This window comes from Heptranchias perlo, chromosome 27 (genome assembly GCF_035084215.1).
Source record: "Heptranchias perlo isolate sHepPer1 chromosome 27, sHepPer1.hap1, whole genome shotgun sequence".
Taxonomy (NCBI): domain Eukaryota; kingdom Metazoa; phylum Chordata; class Chondrichthyes; order Hexanchiformes; family Hexanchidae; genus Heptranchias; species Heptranchias perlo.
The window spans coordinates 19,519,872-19,538,769 of NC_090351.1; the positions used below are offsets into that span (position 1 = coordinate 19,519,872).

At 42.8% G+C, this 18,898-nt stretch overlaps 1 protein-coding gene across 5 annotated transcripts in view; it reads right to left on the minus strand.

The window, feature by feature from the left end:
• LOC137344446 (metabotropic glutamate receptor 4-like) overlaps positions 1-18,898 on the minus strand; it is a 922,939-nt gene that overhangs the window by 369,031 nt on the left and 535,010 nt on the right. For all 5 annotated transcript variants that reach the window (XM_068007420.1, XM_068007417.1, XM_068007416.1 and 2 more), the window contains exon 7: positions 13,991-14,191. In XM_068007420.1, the coding sequence (XP_067863521.1) occupies positions 13,991-14,191 (201 nt within the window). The remainder of the gene's footprint in view (positions 1-13,990; positions 14,192-18,898) is intronic.

Genomic DNA, 18,898 nt, shown 5'->3' on the forward strand with positions numbered 1-18,898 from the left:
ATCTAACAGGAAATTTCCTACATGTAATTAAGATATCATTGCTACTGTTGTGGATAAATAATATAGACAGTGAGTCACATATACAAACCTTACCAAGATATATCTATGTGTATGACAAGTCGTCCCTGACTTACAGTAAGCCAAGTGCTTGAACTATGCAGTTTAATGTAGGAAATTCCATTAGGATTTATTAGCAACATGTTTTGAACAGCACTTAATGGAGCGGGTTCTGCTGTACTGTAGTACTGACAGTGCTCTGTGAACTGCAGCACCCAGAGAGAATCACAATTTATCCACCACTGCTTAGAGTCAGTCATATTAATCAGATCTTGCCAGAAAATATCAAGCATCTACCATCAGTCTGGCAGAACACTGCTGTTTAAATTTTAGCGTAGTTCAGTGGAATAAGATTGGCTGCAAACTGACAAGCAAAGAAATGTACAAACAGCATGAAGTAAGCCTTGCTGAAACCTCAATGCCATGATAGGAATGCTATGCTTCAGCCTCCAAGCAATTTTGGATCAGAGTTGGGGCACTACACGCAGAATGGCTCATTATCTGTGATGTGTTGACAATGAATGTCCCCAGCACACCATAATAGTCAATGTATTGCTTTGCTTAGCTTTGAATTGCTGTACATTAGTACAGTAAGATCCTGTTGAAATTATATCCTCCAGTAGCATGTAAAGAATAAATGAGGGCTTGGAAATTCTCTCAGTAATTGTCTTCAAGTGTTTCAATATGCTGTTAGTAACTCTTTAACAAAAAGGACCTTTGTAAAATACTCCAGGAATACCCCATCTAAAAGACTTGTAGGTGCGTGTGTGAGAAAGAGCAATAGATTACTACCCAAAATTAGGATGATGGAATATTAAATTAATGCACATTGTTGATGTAAGATTTCTAGTACTGAATTGGACTTATAATAAAATAGATCAGCTTTACCTGTCATTCAGACTAGCTTAATCTCATACAATAGGGAATTGTAACAACATGAGGCAGCAGTGAAGGGGAAATGTTAGCTCCCACCGCCTGGTAGAAACCGGAAGGAACGGGAATTAAAATCGAGCGACTCTATTTGCTGCTCCATTCCTGCCATGCAGCAAGTTTAACCCTGATGTTTTTTGCTGGTGGCTTAGGTGCCTGCTTGACTCAGTCAGGAGCCTCATTAATAAATGATAATTGGAGTCCTGTGACGTACATAGGAACCCAATGGAATTTTAACGGTGTTCAGAGCAGGGTGCCCAATGGGAGCATACAGCTCAGTAGAGCCTGTCAGGGAAAAAGCGGAGGCTGTAAAAGCTAAGTGTGGGGCCAGGAGGAGCAGGAATGTTCCTCCAGGCTCAACAGGAAAGTCTGGCCTCTGCTGCCCTGGGCTCCCCCTTTCCCAACCGCGAGACCCTGCTGAATCCCACTCCCCTCTGCTACTTACCCGAGTGCCAACGAGCGGCCACCAGGCCACCCGATCTTTGCCTGCTAGCGCCGTTTCCGGTGGACAGCAGGATGTAAATGAGGCCCCGCCATTAATGTCAGCTGGGCCTCCCACGGAGACCCTGGCACATCTCACCGGCTTCCCACCAGAGAGTTAAAATGATCCCTTATCAGCATATGTGGGGGAGGGGACTAGGATTTATACATTTTCCAAAACTTGGTAAAAGGGAATACAAAAACAGATTCAATGTATAAGCCTTTGTGTTTTATATGTCACATAATTTGTGCCAGAACTGATCCTGATATGGAATCATTTAATTCAAAACTATTGAGGATCAATTTAACTGGAATATAAATCACGAGGATTGACTGTTCAATTTTTATATTTTTGCAACATGTTCCAACGTATGGGATGATGAGATTTTCTCTCATTTCTATTAATCTCACTGTTTTTTTCCCTTTCCATCATGATTTCACTTCTTTCCATTCTCCCTCAACTGATGAAGTATTTAATATCATGTGGACCATTCTGACATTCCACATGCTGACAGGACCTGCAAATGTCACAGAGTAAGATGAACGATGTGTTGTTGCTGCCCACCGCCCCCTCCTCCGCCCCCAAGCCTCGATGGATAGTCCATGAAGTGTTTGTGTAGAAGAATGATTTTCCTACCTATTTGGCTGATACATTTTTATGTCAGCTTGACTAACAGTTGAACTTGTGCTTTCAGGGGAGTAAAATAGACATCTTAAACACAGTGCTGTCAGCCTGCTCGGTATAACTGGAATTTAACACATAGCACAGAGAGAGGTAAGGAGCAGGAGCTTCATGACTCCAATATAATTAATGGGCTCAGATGACAACATAAATGGAGCGAATGAAGCTTTTGGTTTTATATACACGTAAACATAAACGTTAAGTATTTTTTTGCGAAACCCTTATTGATATCCTTACTGTTTGATATGCATTTAACAGTGACTATACAATAGAAAATTTGCATTAAATCAGCTGCTCTTTATCGGATTAATTTTTGCCTGTTGTTAAAAGCAAGTTAAGGCCTCTTAAAACATCTGCAATTCCTACCACGTGGACAAAGGCAGTGGTTTTCTTTATGAAATGTGCTTTTTATTCAAATTATTTAGGATAACAGATGAAAAATTAATATCACCTGTTAGCAAATGACATCCAACATCTATTATGTTCGCCGGATGACATACAGTTTTAATGTATCATGCCTCTTACACCAGCTGTTCCAGCAGTTTTATTGAGGCAAATTTGTCAACTCCGTGGTTGCTATTAGTTATGGTACACCTGTAATCTTTATGAACTGTACTCTCCATTCTATTTATACCTAAAGATGATAACTTTTCACTTTTGCTAATTATGCTTTCATGGACTACGACGTTAGCTGTGCCCTTTTAGAGTCTCATCAGCTATACCAGGTATGCTCCCAAATAAATCATATTGCTCTATCTGCATAAACTGTACTGCCCATGTGATCCACACAACTGTAGTTATTTAATTACATCAACTCAACCAGTTGTACCAAAAGCATCATTGGGCCATCTTAGGCAAAATATGCTCCAACTTGATATCCCTATAGTACCACAGAAGGCGGCCATTTGGCCCATCATGTCTGTGCTGGATCTTTGCAAGAGCAATCTGAAGTAATCCTACATCACTGCATTCTCCCCTAGAACTGTATCTTCCTCTGCTTCAAATGCTTACCTACCCAAAACTTAGAAGATAATTTGTCTATACTGTTATGTTTTTGGTTTTTATGCTTTATATTCCGACTTGGGCTCAATGTCATTGATCACTCCCGTAAATGGAACGCAACTCCCATATCAATTGGAACATTTCTTTATCTGCTCAATACGTAGGTAAACATTGGCAAGACTAAGGGATTGACTAGAGATCCCTGATACTGAACTCCAGCTCACTGGAATGTACCATGTCCCATCGTGCGATTCTCTTTGTCTTTGGTAGCCAGACTGAATATACACTCTACCAGACAAAAGCTCAGGCTATAAACCAAAAGACAATTTATTTAACATAGAACAGGTAAGTGAACCATAGCCAGCACAAATAAGATATGTTACAGCAATTACAATATTTACTATTCTCTGTCTATATATTATTGAAAATCTTATGTCTATGCACGCTTCTCATATACGAAACCTCACTTTCTGTTTCACATTCTTGTCACCCCTTTTCTATTGTAAATTCTTACATCCCCGTTTATAATGCAAGCTGCCTGTGGAATTACACCCTGCCACCAGGGTGGTGCTGCAGCACCTCAGTTTTGATCTCCCAGCTTGTACTGCTTATACTCCAACCAACTCTACATCTCTGCTTCTCAAATTGTTGTAAGTTTTGCTACTTAGCTATAAATAATAAAATAAATACAAATCATTTCCATGATGGATTTGTAGTTCTTGCTGAAGCAGTCATTGGTGTAACCCTGCAATCAGCAAGGGTTTTCCTCGTGTTAAATCTCCAATGACTAGCACTTTGAACAGGTGTCATCCACTATTCTCCAGATCTCAATGACTCATGGCCATAATGTTTGAGCTCAGCACAAGGTGCCCAAACAATGCCATTAGCTCAGAATTTTTATTTAACGGCTTAAAATCTATAAAATGCTGGAAAAAAAGGAAACATTTTTATTTTTGATCCTTTTTGTCCACCACTCATGCATCATTTTTTTGACTGGTTATCATGGTCTACTCTGTCTTCTGCACTTCCAGGATGAAAATAACAACTCTCATGATACATTTCCCTCTCTGGCACCCAGATTATGTCAGCAGGGGCTAGGAGTCCCCACACAATGCCCAAGTGAAACTTCCATCTCTCGGATTGAAGCAGAACTCAGGCCTCAAGCTTCAGAATAAATGACAAGACCTCAGTTAGATCAGATCACCCCTTCATCTTATGAACAGGCAATATAAAAGAATTCAAGCAGAGAACATATTAGATAGCAAGACAAGTTGTGGTATTGATGGGTGTAGCTGCTATTGAATTTCCTAGAATTTTAGAATGTTACAAGAGTATACTTATAAACATCTTCTGTATTGAAATGATCTATGCATCTTATGTAGCTTTGGTATGATACATATACCAGTATCAACTTTAACATGCTATCTACTGAGCTTTCTAATTCAGCTACTATTGTCTCTCCCAACAGCCAGACAATAAAGCTACTTTGGGGGAGGAATCGAATACATCTCCGCCCCTCTTCAACTCATCTGCTGCTGAAACCCTCATCCATGCCTTTGTTACCTCTAGACCTGACTATTCCAATGCTTTTCTGGCCGACCTCCCATCTTCCACCCTCCATAAACTTGAGCTCATCCAAAACCGTGCTGCCTGTATCCTAACTCGCACCAAGTCCCGTTCACTCATCACCCAGCCCTTGCTGACCTATATTGACCCCGGGTCCGGGAACGCCTCGGTTTTAAAATTCTCATCCTTGTTTTCAAATCCCTCCATGGTCTCCAGCCTCCCTATCTCAGTAACCTCCTTATCTCAGTAACCTCCTCCAACACTACAACCTTCTGGGATTTCTGCGTTCCTCCAATTCTTGCCTTTTGTGCATCCCCGATTTTAATCACTCCACCATTGGTGGCCATGCCTACAGCCGCCTAAGCCCTAAAGCTCTGGAATTCCCTCACTAAACCTCTCCACCTCTCTACCTCTTGCTCCTTTAAGATGCTCTTTAAAACCTACCTCTTTGACCAATCTTTTGGCCACCTGTCCTAATTTCTCCTTATGTGGCTCGATGTCAATTTTGTTTGAAAATTGCTCCTGTGAAGCGCCTTGGGAAGGAAAGAGAGAGAAAACAGGGGAGTATAGATCAGTTAGCCTGATAGCGGCAAAATGCTGGAATCTATTATTAAGGATATGGCACAGGGCACATATAAAATTATAATATCATCAGGCAGAGTCAACATGGTTTTATAAAAGGGAAATCATGTATGGCAAACCTATTGGAGTTTTTTGTGGATGTCACTGGCAGGGTAGATAAAGGGGAACCAGTGGACGAAATATATTTGGATTTTCAAAAGGCATTCGATAAGATGCCATGCGAAATGTTGTTACATGAGATAAGGGCTCATGGGGTTGGGGGTAATTTATTAGCATGGATAGACAATAGGTTAACGGACAGACAACAGAGAGTAGGAATAAATGGATCATTTAACTAGCCACAAGGATCGGTGCTGGGGCCTCAGCTATTTACAATTTATATTAAATCATTGAGGTGAAGGGACCGAGTGTAATGTATCCAAGTTTGCTGATGATACAAAGTTAGATGGGTAAGTAAGCTGTGAGGAGGAGACAAAGGGGTAAATTTTAACCCTGAAGAACGGATGGGTTGGGGGCTGGGGTGGGGTGGGCAGTGAAAATTTTAGAATTTGGGAGCGGGAATGAATCCCGGCTCTAACCCGTCGACTTCCATGTTTGACCCAGACGTATCTGGGAGCGTGCGCACTTCTGGAACCCACAAATCCCGACGCCACTTAAAGCCGGCGGGCCAATATTTAAAGATGCATTACATTTTTGTGTATTGAGGCAGACATCAAGAGTAGAGATTTCAACTCTACCTGAACATGTCTCCCGTGACCTCTGAAACATGCCATGGAAACAGAAGCGAGTTGCAGCCGACAGCCATGTGGACCTTTAAACCAGTGACTGATACGTGAAGAGGTGAGTTTTTGCAGCAGGGCAATCAGTTCTCTCAGACAAACCTTTGGCTGGGAGTTCTTTGTGCTTAGACTGAGATTTCTTTGTTCACACTCACAATTCTTGGGTTTAAACATATTTACCTACATTTTGGACCCCCTCAAACTAACACATCAGGATGGGGGGTGGGGGGGGGAGCGCAATGGATTTATTCAGCAGTACATCTGAGGAGGAGGCACATCACCATCCGTGGCAGGCACAGCGTGCAGTTCTGGGAGTTGCAGTTCCATAAGACAGAGGTACGCCACAAGGACCTGCAGAAGAACAGAGAGAGGACCAATAGAGGGGCCGAGGTTGCAGGAGGCACTACCCATGTGAGAGGCTCAACAGGCAGAGGCTGAGCTTCCTGGACCTCTCTGAGGAGCAGTGCCTACGAAGGCTCAGATGGAGTCGCCAGGTGGTCACAGACATCTGCAGGCTCCTTCATGCAGAGTTGCTCTGGGCTGGGCCTGGTGGTCACGCGTTGCCCGTCGCTGTTAAAGTCACCACTGCCCTCAATTTCTTCACCTCTGGATCTTTCCAGAGCACCACCAGTGACATCACCAGGATCACTCAGTCGTCTGCACGCAAGTGTATTCGACAGGTCACGGATGGCTTGTTTGCCAGGGCATCCGACTACGTCAACTTTCCCATCGACAACACCAGCCTGACTGAGAGGGCAGTAGGTTTCCACTCTCTGGCTGGCTTCCCATGGGTACAGGGCGCAATTTATTGCACACATGTAGCAATCCGAGGACCTCCACGTAAGCCAGGACTGTTCATCAAAAGTATGTCACTCCATCAATGCACAGCTGGTTTGTGACCACCGGATGAGGTTTCTGCAGGTGTGTGCCAATTCCCTGGTAGCTGCCACGATTCCTTCATTCTGGGCGAATCCAACATCCCGGCCCTCTTCTACACACAAAACAGACTTAAGGGCTGACTCCTTGGAGACAAGGGATACTCCCTGCATACGTGGCTCATGACACCTCTGAGAAACCCCACCAGCGAGGCACAGCAACGGTACAACAGTCGCATCACCACCAGTTCTGTCATTGAACAAGCCATAGGAATGCTGAAGATGTGCTTCAGGTGCCTGGATCGATCTGGGGGACCCCTTCAGTACTCACCAGCGAGGGTGTGTAGAATAATAGTCTTGTGTTGCGTCCTGCACAACATCGCTCAACAGAGAGGGTTACAGTTGGAGGAGGTCCCATGCTGTCATGAAGCAGCCACACTTGTCATCAAAATTGAAGAAGACGAGGAGGAGGAGGAGAGGGATGATGGGCAAACCGTCCACAGAGCAGTGTCTCACCTGGCTGCTCATGATGCCAGGGAGTCACTCTTATTTGATAGATTCTCATAAGGAGATCTGTAAAGTGAAGACAGTCAAGTACTCAGACCCCCTGAAACGACCACGACCACCACCATACCAACCCCACCTTGTTTCCCCGCCCCCCCACCCTCACCACCCGGTTGCACAAAACAGTCCTACAACTACACATACACCCAACGGGTGGCAGCAAATCTCGCCATTCATGATGAAGCACATGAAAGCATACTTTCATGAAAGGGACTCAAGAATGGGCAAGACGTGGCAGTGGTGGTAAGAATTATAACACTTAATGTGCATTTAACAAAAAACAATTATAAATGAAAAACATGACATTCTGTCAGACACCCTTGTGCATACCCTTGGTGATTACACTTCCTCTTCCTACAGCTTCTATGTGGTGTATCCCCTGTGGCTGCAGCAGAGGTACTGGCAGCTTGCTCAGATTTATGCCCGGCCTGCTTAGATGCTTCCGGCCTACGACCTCCAGGTTTTGAAGACCGTGAGGGCCCTTCCAAAGACTGCTCCACCTGCACCTGTGCAAGGACAGACTCGGCCATTTGAAGAGGAAGCAGCATTGCAGGTACTGGGTGAGGAGGGGGCGGGGGGCAACGGGTGAGACGTGGGAGCACTTTGAGTGGAGTCTCCACTTCCATGTCCCCTTTCGCCATCATCCCTCTCCTGGGCCAGGGCCATATTACTCTTAGAACTCTGCTGGACAACAGCTTGGAGAACATCTGTGAGGCGTTGTAAGGCCAATGCTAAAGTATCTGTCTGCCTGTTTAAGGCAGCAGATTGTTATTCTCCGAGTCCACACAGCCGTTACCAAGGCCTGAATGGATTCATTTATGAGCCGTGCTTGAAGCTCAATGGAGGCTGCCATTCCCTCCATCACAGACATTCCTGCACTTATCTAAGCCACCAGTCCACTAATGCTGGAGGTGAACTCCTCCATCCTCTCCGCTAATGTGGAGACTGAGCGTGGCAAGTCTTCCACTACGTCGCAAAGGTGCGTCTGTACCTCGATCATTCTCCTTTTCAAGGATGGCCCCTGGGGTTCAGCATCTGTGTCCAGCTGAGCAGAGCTTGGAGAGGAGTGTGCCCACCGACATGGACTCTCCACGACTGCCCCTGCCACCAGTGTCTACTCATGCTCACTTGTGTGTGGTGACTCATCAGGTGACAACCCAACTACCTCTCTAATAGGACCCACCGAGGTGTGAGTATCTGCGCTGGTGCATGGCTCACTAAGATGTGAAGCTGCGTCCTCAGAGGCAGGGAACTCCTCTGAGGAATCACCCTCGTCCACGTTATCAATCCTTGACGGCCCTGGAAGAAAACATACAGCAATATTAAGAATCATCTCAGAAGAAATGTTGCAATGAGCATACTGAGGTGTGCAACAGGTCAATCATTGATAACATCAATTCATGTTGTGTGTGAGGGATGTTAAAGTTCTATCACCCGATGTTTGCGGGGTGCCAACCTCGGCATCCCCAACGGCCAGACACTCCACCATTCAGCTGATATCCAATGCCTCCTCCTCTGTAAGGGCCACTATTTGTGGAGGCTTCCCTTCAGTCTGACTCCTCTCCCTTGCATTTTGCGCTCTCTTCTCCTACAAGGGGAGAAAGTACAGACATGTGAGTGAGTGAGGGTGACAGGGTCACCCAATGGGTGCATTGCTCTGGGTCAGGCTGACAGTGAAAGAGATGCATCAGAGGGTGACTATCAGACAGATTGATCACATTGCTTCAGGATTGGGGTGAGTGGGAGTGGTGGGTTCACAAAATGGGGAGGTGAGGAAGTGCACAGAAAGTGAAGGTAACTTGACAACAAGCCTTAAGTGGGTGTGAGGAGTGATGTGATGAAGTAGGCTACGCAGGGCAGAGTGTGAGGTGGGGTAATGTGCACCACAGAATGTAGGTGAATCACTAACTGTACTCACTTTTCCTGACCTGGTTAGGTCATTGAAGTACTTCCTGCACTGCATCCACCTCCGGGCGATGGTGGTCCTGCTCGTCACCAGGCCTTCTTGGTGGCAAAGGCGGGGCACTTCCTCCTGTCTGACGGGTCCAATGTTTCCCTCCTGCTCCTCACAACAGCCAACAGCAACACCAGCAAGGAGTCACTGAACCTGGGTGCTGGCCTCCTCCTCTGCTGTTCCATCTCCTTAAATTACTCCTTTCTCCCTCAAATCCCATGGTTGCATTGGCGCTTTAAATAATCCAGGTCCCAGCACATCATTTGGGTGCGCAGTCCACCCGCTGCGCAGCTTGGAGACGTAAAACTCGGAAGCCATATTAAGGGTCTTCAATTAAGTCGCGATCACTCGAGAAAAGGCGCAACATTTTTTTTACAGGTTTCCCAAGCACACGTTGATCCCACCAACCCCTCGCCCCGGCCACTGAGATCCCACCGGTATGTTAAATTTTACCCCAGTGTCTGCAAAGATATATAGACAGGTTTAGTGAGTGGGGAAATGTGAGGTCCTTCACTTTGGTAGGAAGAATAGAAAAACAGAATATTTTTTAAATGGTGAGAAACTATTAAATGTTGTTGTTCAGAAGGATTTGGGTGTCCTTGTACATGAAACACAAAGTTAACATGCAGGTGCAGCAAGCAATTAGGAAAGCAAATGGTATGTTAGCCTTTATTGCAAGGGGGTTGGAGTACAAGAGTAAGGAGGTCTTGCTGCAATTTGATGAGACCACACTTTGGAGTACTGTGTCCAGTTTTGGTCTCCTTACCTAAAGGAGGATATACTTGCCTTCGTTCAGCAACGAAGGTTTGCTAGATTGATTTCTGGGATGAGAGGGTTGTCTTATGAGGAGAGATTGAGTAGAATTGACTTATACTCTCGAGATTAGAAGAATGAGAGATGATCTCATTGAAACTTATAAAACTCTGAGAGGGCTTGACAGTGTGGATGCTGAGAGGCTGTCTCCCCTGGCTAGAGAGTCTAGAAATTGGGGGCATAGTCTCAGGACAAGAGGTCGGCCATATAGGATTGAGATGAGGAGAAATTTCTTCACTCAGAGTGTTGTGAATCTGTGGAATTCTCTACCCCAGAGGGATGTGGATGCTCAGTTATTGAGTATATTCAAGACTGAGATTGATAGATTTTTGGAATCTAAGGGAATCAAGGGATATGGGGATCAGGTGGGAAATTGGAGTTGAGGTCAAAGATCAGCCACGATCTTATTGAATGGCGGAGCAGGCTCAAGGGGCCGTATGGCCTACTGCTGCTCCTATTTCTTATGTTCTTTACTACATAAAATGTGCTATATAAATGTGAGTTGTTGTTGTTGTGGTGGTGGTGGTGGTGGTGGTGTTGGTAGTATGTGTATATGAAAATGAACATCAGTGAAAGGGAGGATGAAGCTGAAGTGTATCTGAAAACAGCCATAAAAATACTTAAGCAATTAGAATCAGATTAATTTGATCCTCCCCCACCAAGCACTTTCCAAAATAAATGCATTTTTCCAGGAAGATGCAGAACCTACACCAGGGATAATACCAGGTAAAAGGTCCAAGTCATCTACCTTTAATAAACAATAATGCATCGGTACTCAAATTACTATGCAATTGATGAAACATTTTTGATGAAAATTTGTCAGTAATGTCAAGTATAGTTGCTTTAGGTGATTTCTGGAGTAACCACTTTCAATCAGAAACTGGAAGGCATTATTTCAGTGATATTGTTGATTGGTATTTAATTTTTATTCAAGTTTCGTTCTTTGTTTATAATATTTCTTTATACTATACACATAACAAATCAGCAGATCATGTTACTTAGCATCTTTGTATCACATATGCATGCATTAAATGTAGCAAAAAAAAACTTTGTGGGTCATTTGACATATCCCTATGCTAATTATGACAACCAATGAGTTTCCTAAGTGCACTATTCCTCTTTTGTGACATGAAACTGAATAATCCTCTCAAAAGCAGAACTCATTTTGTGAGTCTAGTCAAAGTCAAGGTAATTTGGTACACAAAATTATAAGTGTGGGTATTTGGGTGCTATAGATATTCATTTAACTTTTGTATCCTTGTTAAGATGAAGGTTACAAGCAATGGGGAACATATCATTTAAGTTTTGTTTGGAGGCTGTATTTTGTAAGTTGCTATAATTCTACTTCAAATCCAAATTCAGTAAAGCATTCTGTTTATATGAGGAAGGTTCATACTGAGGAACCGTTTTAAAATGAATATGGACATACTGAAGCTCAGTTTGTGAAAAACATCCAAATTTGCTTTGTACCTAAAGTACAGTAATACATTGCTTGCACTTAAACTTTGGTTTTATAATCGTTCAGTAACACTAAGTGTGGAAATGAAGACAAGTGCAATACAACCAGAAATTAAATTTAATTCTCATTGGCCTGCGAGGCGGATTTATGTCAAACAGGGGGAGATTGGTGTTGGGGCTACGAAATGAGGCAACACCTTGTAAGACTCTGTCCTGTGCAGATAATCAGGAAAGCAGATAATTGGAGCAAGCATAATGGAAGTTCCCCTGTACTGAATATGGGGCACACCTTTGGAAGGGTCTCATCATGTTTGTGGCAATCTAGTTCACTGCCTCTAGTTAGCGTCAGAATTTGCATTTTTGCTCAGAACCACTTTGTTTTTTTTCTCTAAAATGTAATTATCTGTCATCGGTTCGTTCTCATCAGTTCTTCTTGTATCTTTTCCTTTGTCATTAGATCACATTTCTTGACTTACTTGACTGTGCAACACATAATTATTTTTCAAATCTGCTTTTCTCTTCAGCTGTCTCAAGGAACAGATTGCTTTTACCTGTAAGATGTTGATTCAGTTCTCCCTTTTATCTGGTTCTAATTTAGTATCTGTCTTGTCCTTCACATGTAGTTCAGTCTGCTTTTTATAATCGTGGAACACTTGATATAGCAATTATCTATCAGATTGACATATGGATGTGACTGTATTCCCATCCTCAATGCATTAACAAGATAAATAAGAAGTATGTGCCCAGAAATGACTGTGGCAGCATTTAACAGATGAATGTTTAACTTGTTTGTATGGCATTATTTTGTCCACCATTTTAAGGTGTTAACTTATTCATTTCAATTGCGTTCATCCTCTACTAAAATTGTGAACAAGGGAATGTCATACAATTCATGTTAAACGTTTGTGTTGTATTACCACCAGCAATAATTTCCAGGCTAAAGTCTTTTCATTTTTTTCTTATGTTGACACATGTAATAATAAAATACAATGGGTACATTAATCAGTGGACTAATACCAGTCAACAAATCACAGCAAGCTACAACAGATAACTTATAATTCTGAAGTTGTTACTAGACCAAACTCCTTTGTAAAATAGAAATCTTGGATCAGCAAATACAGAGTGATTTCCACTACCTTCCAGCAGTACAATTGTGAGCATCCCAATGAGCTGAAGTTAGCATGTCGCACAATACTTCGGCAAGCTATTTATTCACTGCTTGCATTTGGATAATATTCCATTAAATCATTCACACTGTGGGCATGATTTTAAATGGGAAAAACGGGTGGGTTGGGGGCAGGGGAGAGGGGGCAGTAAAAATTTTTAAAATCTAAAACCCGCCCCCAACCCGCCCACTTCCCGTTTTAACAGAGACGGGACGAGGGGTGGGCGACCAACCTGCTCTCAGGTGGCGGGTTGGTCATTAAAAACTTTCATGGAGGCTGCAGGCCTCCATTTTGACAGATTTTTGGTTTTTAACCCGTGGGGGGCGGGATTCCCAGTCTTTCTCCTTCATGCCACATGAGAGGAGGCGAGAAGGCCCAAAACTGCAGCTAAGTGTCTTTATAGCACAGCTTGTGGGCCCAGGAGGAGCAGGAGTGCTTCCCTCAGGCCTAACAAGCATTCCTGCAGTGACTACCCCCCACGATCTCCAACTCCTGTGATGACCCCTGACCCCCCCCAATGAATGAGCCCCCCCTCCGAAGACTGAACCCTCCGATGACCCCTCGATGACTGAACCCCCAAAGACCCCCGACCTGATGACCCCCCCCGCCAAGACTTACCTGTTCACATCCGCTTCCTTCCTCTTCTCCTGTCCGACTGAGGCCAGCCTGTCAATCAGTCTGGCCTGCCGAGTGGGAAACGTACAAAAAAAAACACGTCCTTACGTCAAAATCGTAAGGACACCTGGGAAACCCTTACTTCTGGTTACCCATCAGGAATTCCACCCCCTCCCCCTGCCGCACCCCCGATAAAATCATGCCCCATTTGTAAGTAATATCAACAACTGAGTACCAATAACTAAACCCAATATTCCATTACATCATTTAACTTAAGCTCACAATTTGAAAATTTTGCACTGTGTAAAAATGTGGAAAATGACATTTCCTCATCATTCTGCAAGTACGTAAAAAAGCACAAGTTGGCAGTAAATATCCATACCAGCTTTCAGGGCCTGATGTTAAGATTAACTTTAGACCCTCGCTCCACCAAAAATATCCAGTAAGCAAATGCTCTGTATACTTACCAGAGAAGTTGACTTTCCGAATATATTCAAGGAGGATCTTGCCATCCAAAGGATCCATTTTGGAACAGAGTCCGACATATCCTCGACAAAGGTCTTTGTGCATGTTGTGCAGAGCGTGTGCCATGGCATAGACTGCGTCAATAACAAAGAGTACTTTCCCTTCTTGCTCATAAGAATTATTCCGCCCAATTCTCTCCAGACCTAGAAAAAAAAGTGTCATTTGAAAGGTTGATGCTTAACCCTTAAAAATGATTCCTATATTAATGCACAAAACAATAATTAATTATCAAGGTTTTTGGGGGAGCTAAATAACTCTGTTTCAATTCATTGAGAGATGTCCATGTGCAACATGTAAGTCCATTATATTTTCTTAATGTAATGGAAGAAAATGGTGACATTGAAGAGTTGAATTAAAACTAGCACATTACACTTCCTCAAATAATTTATTGGAACACAGCAACAGAGTCAAGAAAATCATAACATCTTAATGTATCCTGTATATCTCATCAGCTTATTTTATGGTCCTCTTTTTGTTTAACTTTACTTCATAATATGTGCAATGGAAAGGAGCAGAATTTATTTTTGGGAATAGTTTGTTAAGTAAGTTTAATTGCTTTATTTCAAGAATATAACAACAAGAACAACATTGCTCTGAAATTGGTGAGTGGGAATTTTCAAAACATAATTGGGTCAATTTTAAACCCCCGGAGGTGGGAACATGCATGGGAGGGGTTAAAATCGCCAAGTCGACTTATTCACTCAAGGTCGCTCCATTCCTGTCTGGCACCACTTCTTCTTTACTGACTTTCAAGTTAGCCGCTGCAGGCAGGTGGGAGCCTAATTAAAATGTAAAAGTCGCGGCCTAATGACAACATCGGCTTTGCAACGTTGTTTTCACTGCAACTCAGGGGGAGGCCTGCCTGGTGGCAAAGCCACCAGAGAAATCTGGAAAGTGGCCAGAAAAGGCGAAGGAGAGGCCAAGATAAGCTTTGTTTTCTTTGCTATTCAGGAGTATTTCTTTAGCCTCCCCTGCCCCTGCTTTCCCTCTCCACACTCCCCCACCCCCCCGCCTCAGAAACTTCCTTATGCCGGGGACTATTCCCTTGGGTCCCCAGCTGCATCCAGCTCCTGCTCCAATTCCTAATATTTCAGGCAGATTTGAAAAATTAAGATTGTCTGGGCCTCGCTTCTTTCATGACTTCCGGGTACGCCGCCCACTTCGGGCCCCCTACTCATCGATCCCGCCTCGTGTTAAAATCGACCCTATTGTACAAGTTAAGATTGGAACAATGAGGCCCCATGCCCCAGGCCTTACATACAGGAGGCGACATATTGAAAAATTGTGGGTAGATTTGTAATGTTTTTGAATCAGAGCATTGCAGGGTATAAATTACAAATCAACATTAAAACCATTAGAAAAGCATCCCTGTACATTCACTACTTCCTATGTGGATTTCAAAACCAATGTCCATTTGATAAGATGATTATATTGATCACTTATGCAAGCTTAGACTCTCGGCTCACATAACGACAACAACTACAACAAATCTTGCAATTATATAATTCAATACCTTCAATGTAGAAAATAGCCTAGATACTTCACAGAGGGAGGAGAAAAATATTGATAAATGGAATAAAGGATTGAACAACCATGGTGTGATAGTCAGGAGGGAGTGAAGGGTTGATCGAAAATATGGGTTTTGAGAAGGTTTTAAAAGTGGAAAGAGAAGTGGGAGAGGTGGAGGTTTTTAGGGAAGGAATTCCACAAAGTAGGGCCGAGGCAGCTGAAGCTTTGTCAACGGGGCAATGGGTGAGGATCATGCACAGAAGGCCAGAGTCGGGGGTGAACATAAGGCTGGAAATAGTTGAAGAGATGGGGTAGGGAAAGACCATGGATGGATTAAAAGATGAGGAAGAGGATTTTAAGTTCAATGTGTTGGAGCCAATGTAACTTGAAATGTTTTGTCTGTGGTTTCATTAAGCAGTGCCCTGGGTCTTGCTTGAACCTACAACCTAAATGTACATATTGCGCTTTTGTTTATTTCAAATTTGCATACAAGTTGCTTTGAGTACATATGTCATCAACGATCTGGTTGTGCAGTTGTTATGATATCATAATATCACATTGTGATCTGTCCAGTTGCAATTTATAAATTTATGGTGTTATTATGATTGTTTATCTATGGGTTCCATTGTATATAGGAAATGTGTGATTGATTAGTGTTAAGGTGATGCTTCTCTTGCCTCACTAGTTACAATATGGCGTACTAGGGGTCTGCAGAACATAAGCTTTGATTTGTAAATCAGTCAGGATGCGGAAAGCTATTCCCAGGGCTAAATTCAATTATTCCTTGTCAAAACATTAATTGGGTATGTGAAGCATGCACAAGTGTAAAACCCTTGCCTGTCAAATGACTCTGTACTCATTAACATGGAACGCAAGCATCCCCACCACTGTGTCTGATTCTGATCAGATTAGATTGGCTGTTTTTTTATCCAGGGCCTCTTAAGGAGAGATATACTCTACAGGCTGTTGGCCATTTTTTTCAGTTCACTTCTTTCAACTGTATTTGCATTTCATTGCATTGAGACAGAACTCTGCAGAACCAAGGTGTGGCACCACGATATGAATTGTCAAATAACTCAGTCAAAGGTCTCTGAAAAGGGCTCAAAAAGTTTGAATACCTTTTTATTTTAGTTTTGGGAACCATTTTAAACTATTAGTATCAGTCAAATACTGTGAGGGTGAAATCCGTCTCGGGCGGCAGCGTAAAACGACAGAATGTAGAAAGCGGGAGGTTGATTCACTATCACCTGTTCTGCACTAATGCCCACAGTGAATTTCAACCCCCCCCCCCCATATTACTGTGTCCCTGCTGATTTATTTTTGCTTTTGTATTAATGAAATTATTGTAATAAATATAATTTGTAGTTTTAGTCTAAAATATATGGTCTGACAACATGGTATGCATCAAGGAAAGCAGGAGCATACAGTAGTAATCCTGTATGACTTCCAAAGTCTAATATGGCAGGACCAAGAGATATTGTTACTTCCATTAACCAAATGCTTTAAATTATAAGTTTTGGTTCACCCATGGAGACTGCAATTTTCCGTGAACACGAGAGAAGGAAGTTGGGAAGGAACACAAATTGAAATACTGACATCGCATCATGTTGGATTACGTTGTTGAGTTGAATCAGCCACTCAAACTGTGTGTTAAGTTTCATCAGCTCCTGGATCAATTGACGGGTATTTGCTACAAGCAGCCCATATAACAACAGGAGAGAACAAGCGACCTGCTCCATAGCAATCGCATCTCCCTAACCCAGACTTAACAGAGGCCAACATTGCGGAGGAAGCATGATGTTTTAGGACAATGAATTTAAAATAAAAGCAACTGTACCATGAGTAATAAACAACCAATTACTGAATATCAAAACCCTCATTAACAGAAGGACACTTTTCCAGTCTCCCAAAATGTCACTGAAATTGTTTTGCTCTGCCCTCATACAACGCATAGGGAGCATCCCATCATTAAAAATAATTTTAATTGAGCAAACATTCTGAAAATATTGCAGCAAAAAATATTCAGTTCCACAGCATTTCGAACACACGCACGCTGTTACATTGCAAAAGATATATTTTGTCAGAGTTAGCGCCCCTAGAGAAATCTCCCACAGCTTCTTTCTATCAAATTTGAAAAGCATAGGGCATCGCTTGGTTTAAACATGTCATGTAAATCATGTTGAAATATCGTTGCTATTCTTAATAGTGGATTCACAAATAGGCACTAAACGTAGACTTATGTCACATTTCATAGGGGCAAAATTGGACCTTGCTTTGCCCATTTCACGGGCATACAACGGGACCACAACCTACCAATTTCTGCCACCGACCACAAGGGAAGAAAACGCACAGTAAGTATGCAGTCGCCATATTGGTTAGGGAGTGCCTTAGTCATCCCAGGCTCATATCTTAAATGAGCGGTAGGCCAGTTGCCTATACAAATGGAGAGCCTAACGCACGCTTCAAGCCCCTTTGACACATTGGATCGCTTCTGACCTCAGCACGTATCGGTTTTCTCAGGTCTTGAAGTAGCCAAACTAGCAGTACTCAAAGGGGCCACTGGAGGCTGCTACCAAAAAGGAAAGTAAACATTTTTTTTAAATGACTTCAATGTGGAGCCAGGAGGAGCAGCAGTGTTCCTTTCTGGAGTGTTGCCATTGGGTTCGCGCCAGAGCTCGGGCAAGAACCAACCTTTATCCATATCGGTGAAAACCAACACGTATTTGAGATACATTAGCATTCTGCTCACCTGTTTTCAATTTTTGTTTTTCATTCAATCCATATTGAACATTTTTTTTTCTGGCTCCCACTTTTCAGGATGGGAAGACAATTAAAGTTGGAGGAAGCTTGTGTGAAGTATTATCACCAGCATAGACTAGTTAGGATGAATGGCCTGTTTCTGTGCTGTAGATTCTATGTAAGTTTCTCCTACCCTCTTTGAAATCTCTTGCATTAATCTTGTATCTATGGCCCCTCTTTCTTGACCCCTCAACTGAAAACAATCTGCTTGATGCCTGAATTTGGCTTGCCAAACCATCTTACATCAACCAGCTCAAATTATATTAAGGTTTACACCAGAAACCTCCTGTTGGGATATACGTTCAAGCCACTGAGTGAATGAGTTAACCTCTCCTTGCCAAAGTCATCAATGAGGAAGTCAGACAACAAAATCAGGAACTAGGGTTTCTTTATTAACTCACTTAGTGTAATACAATTAGTAGTGCTTAGTGGTAAACAGTAAGAGTATAGAAGGTACTGAGGTAGATATTGTTGACTGATAAAATTAACATCTGAAGTTACAAAGGCGCTTCCAGTATACCATAATAACACAGCAATAGCTG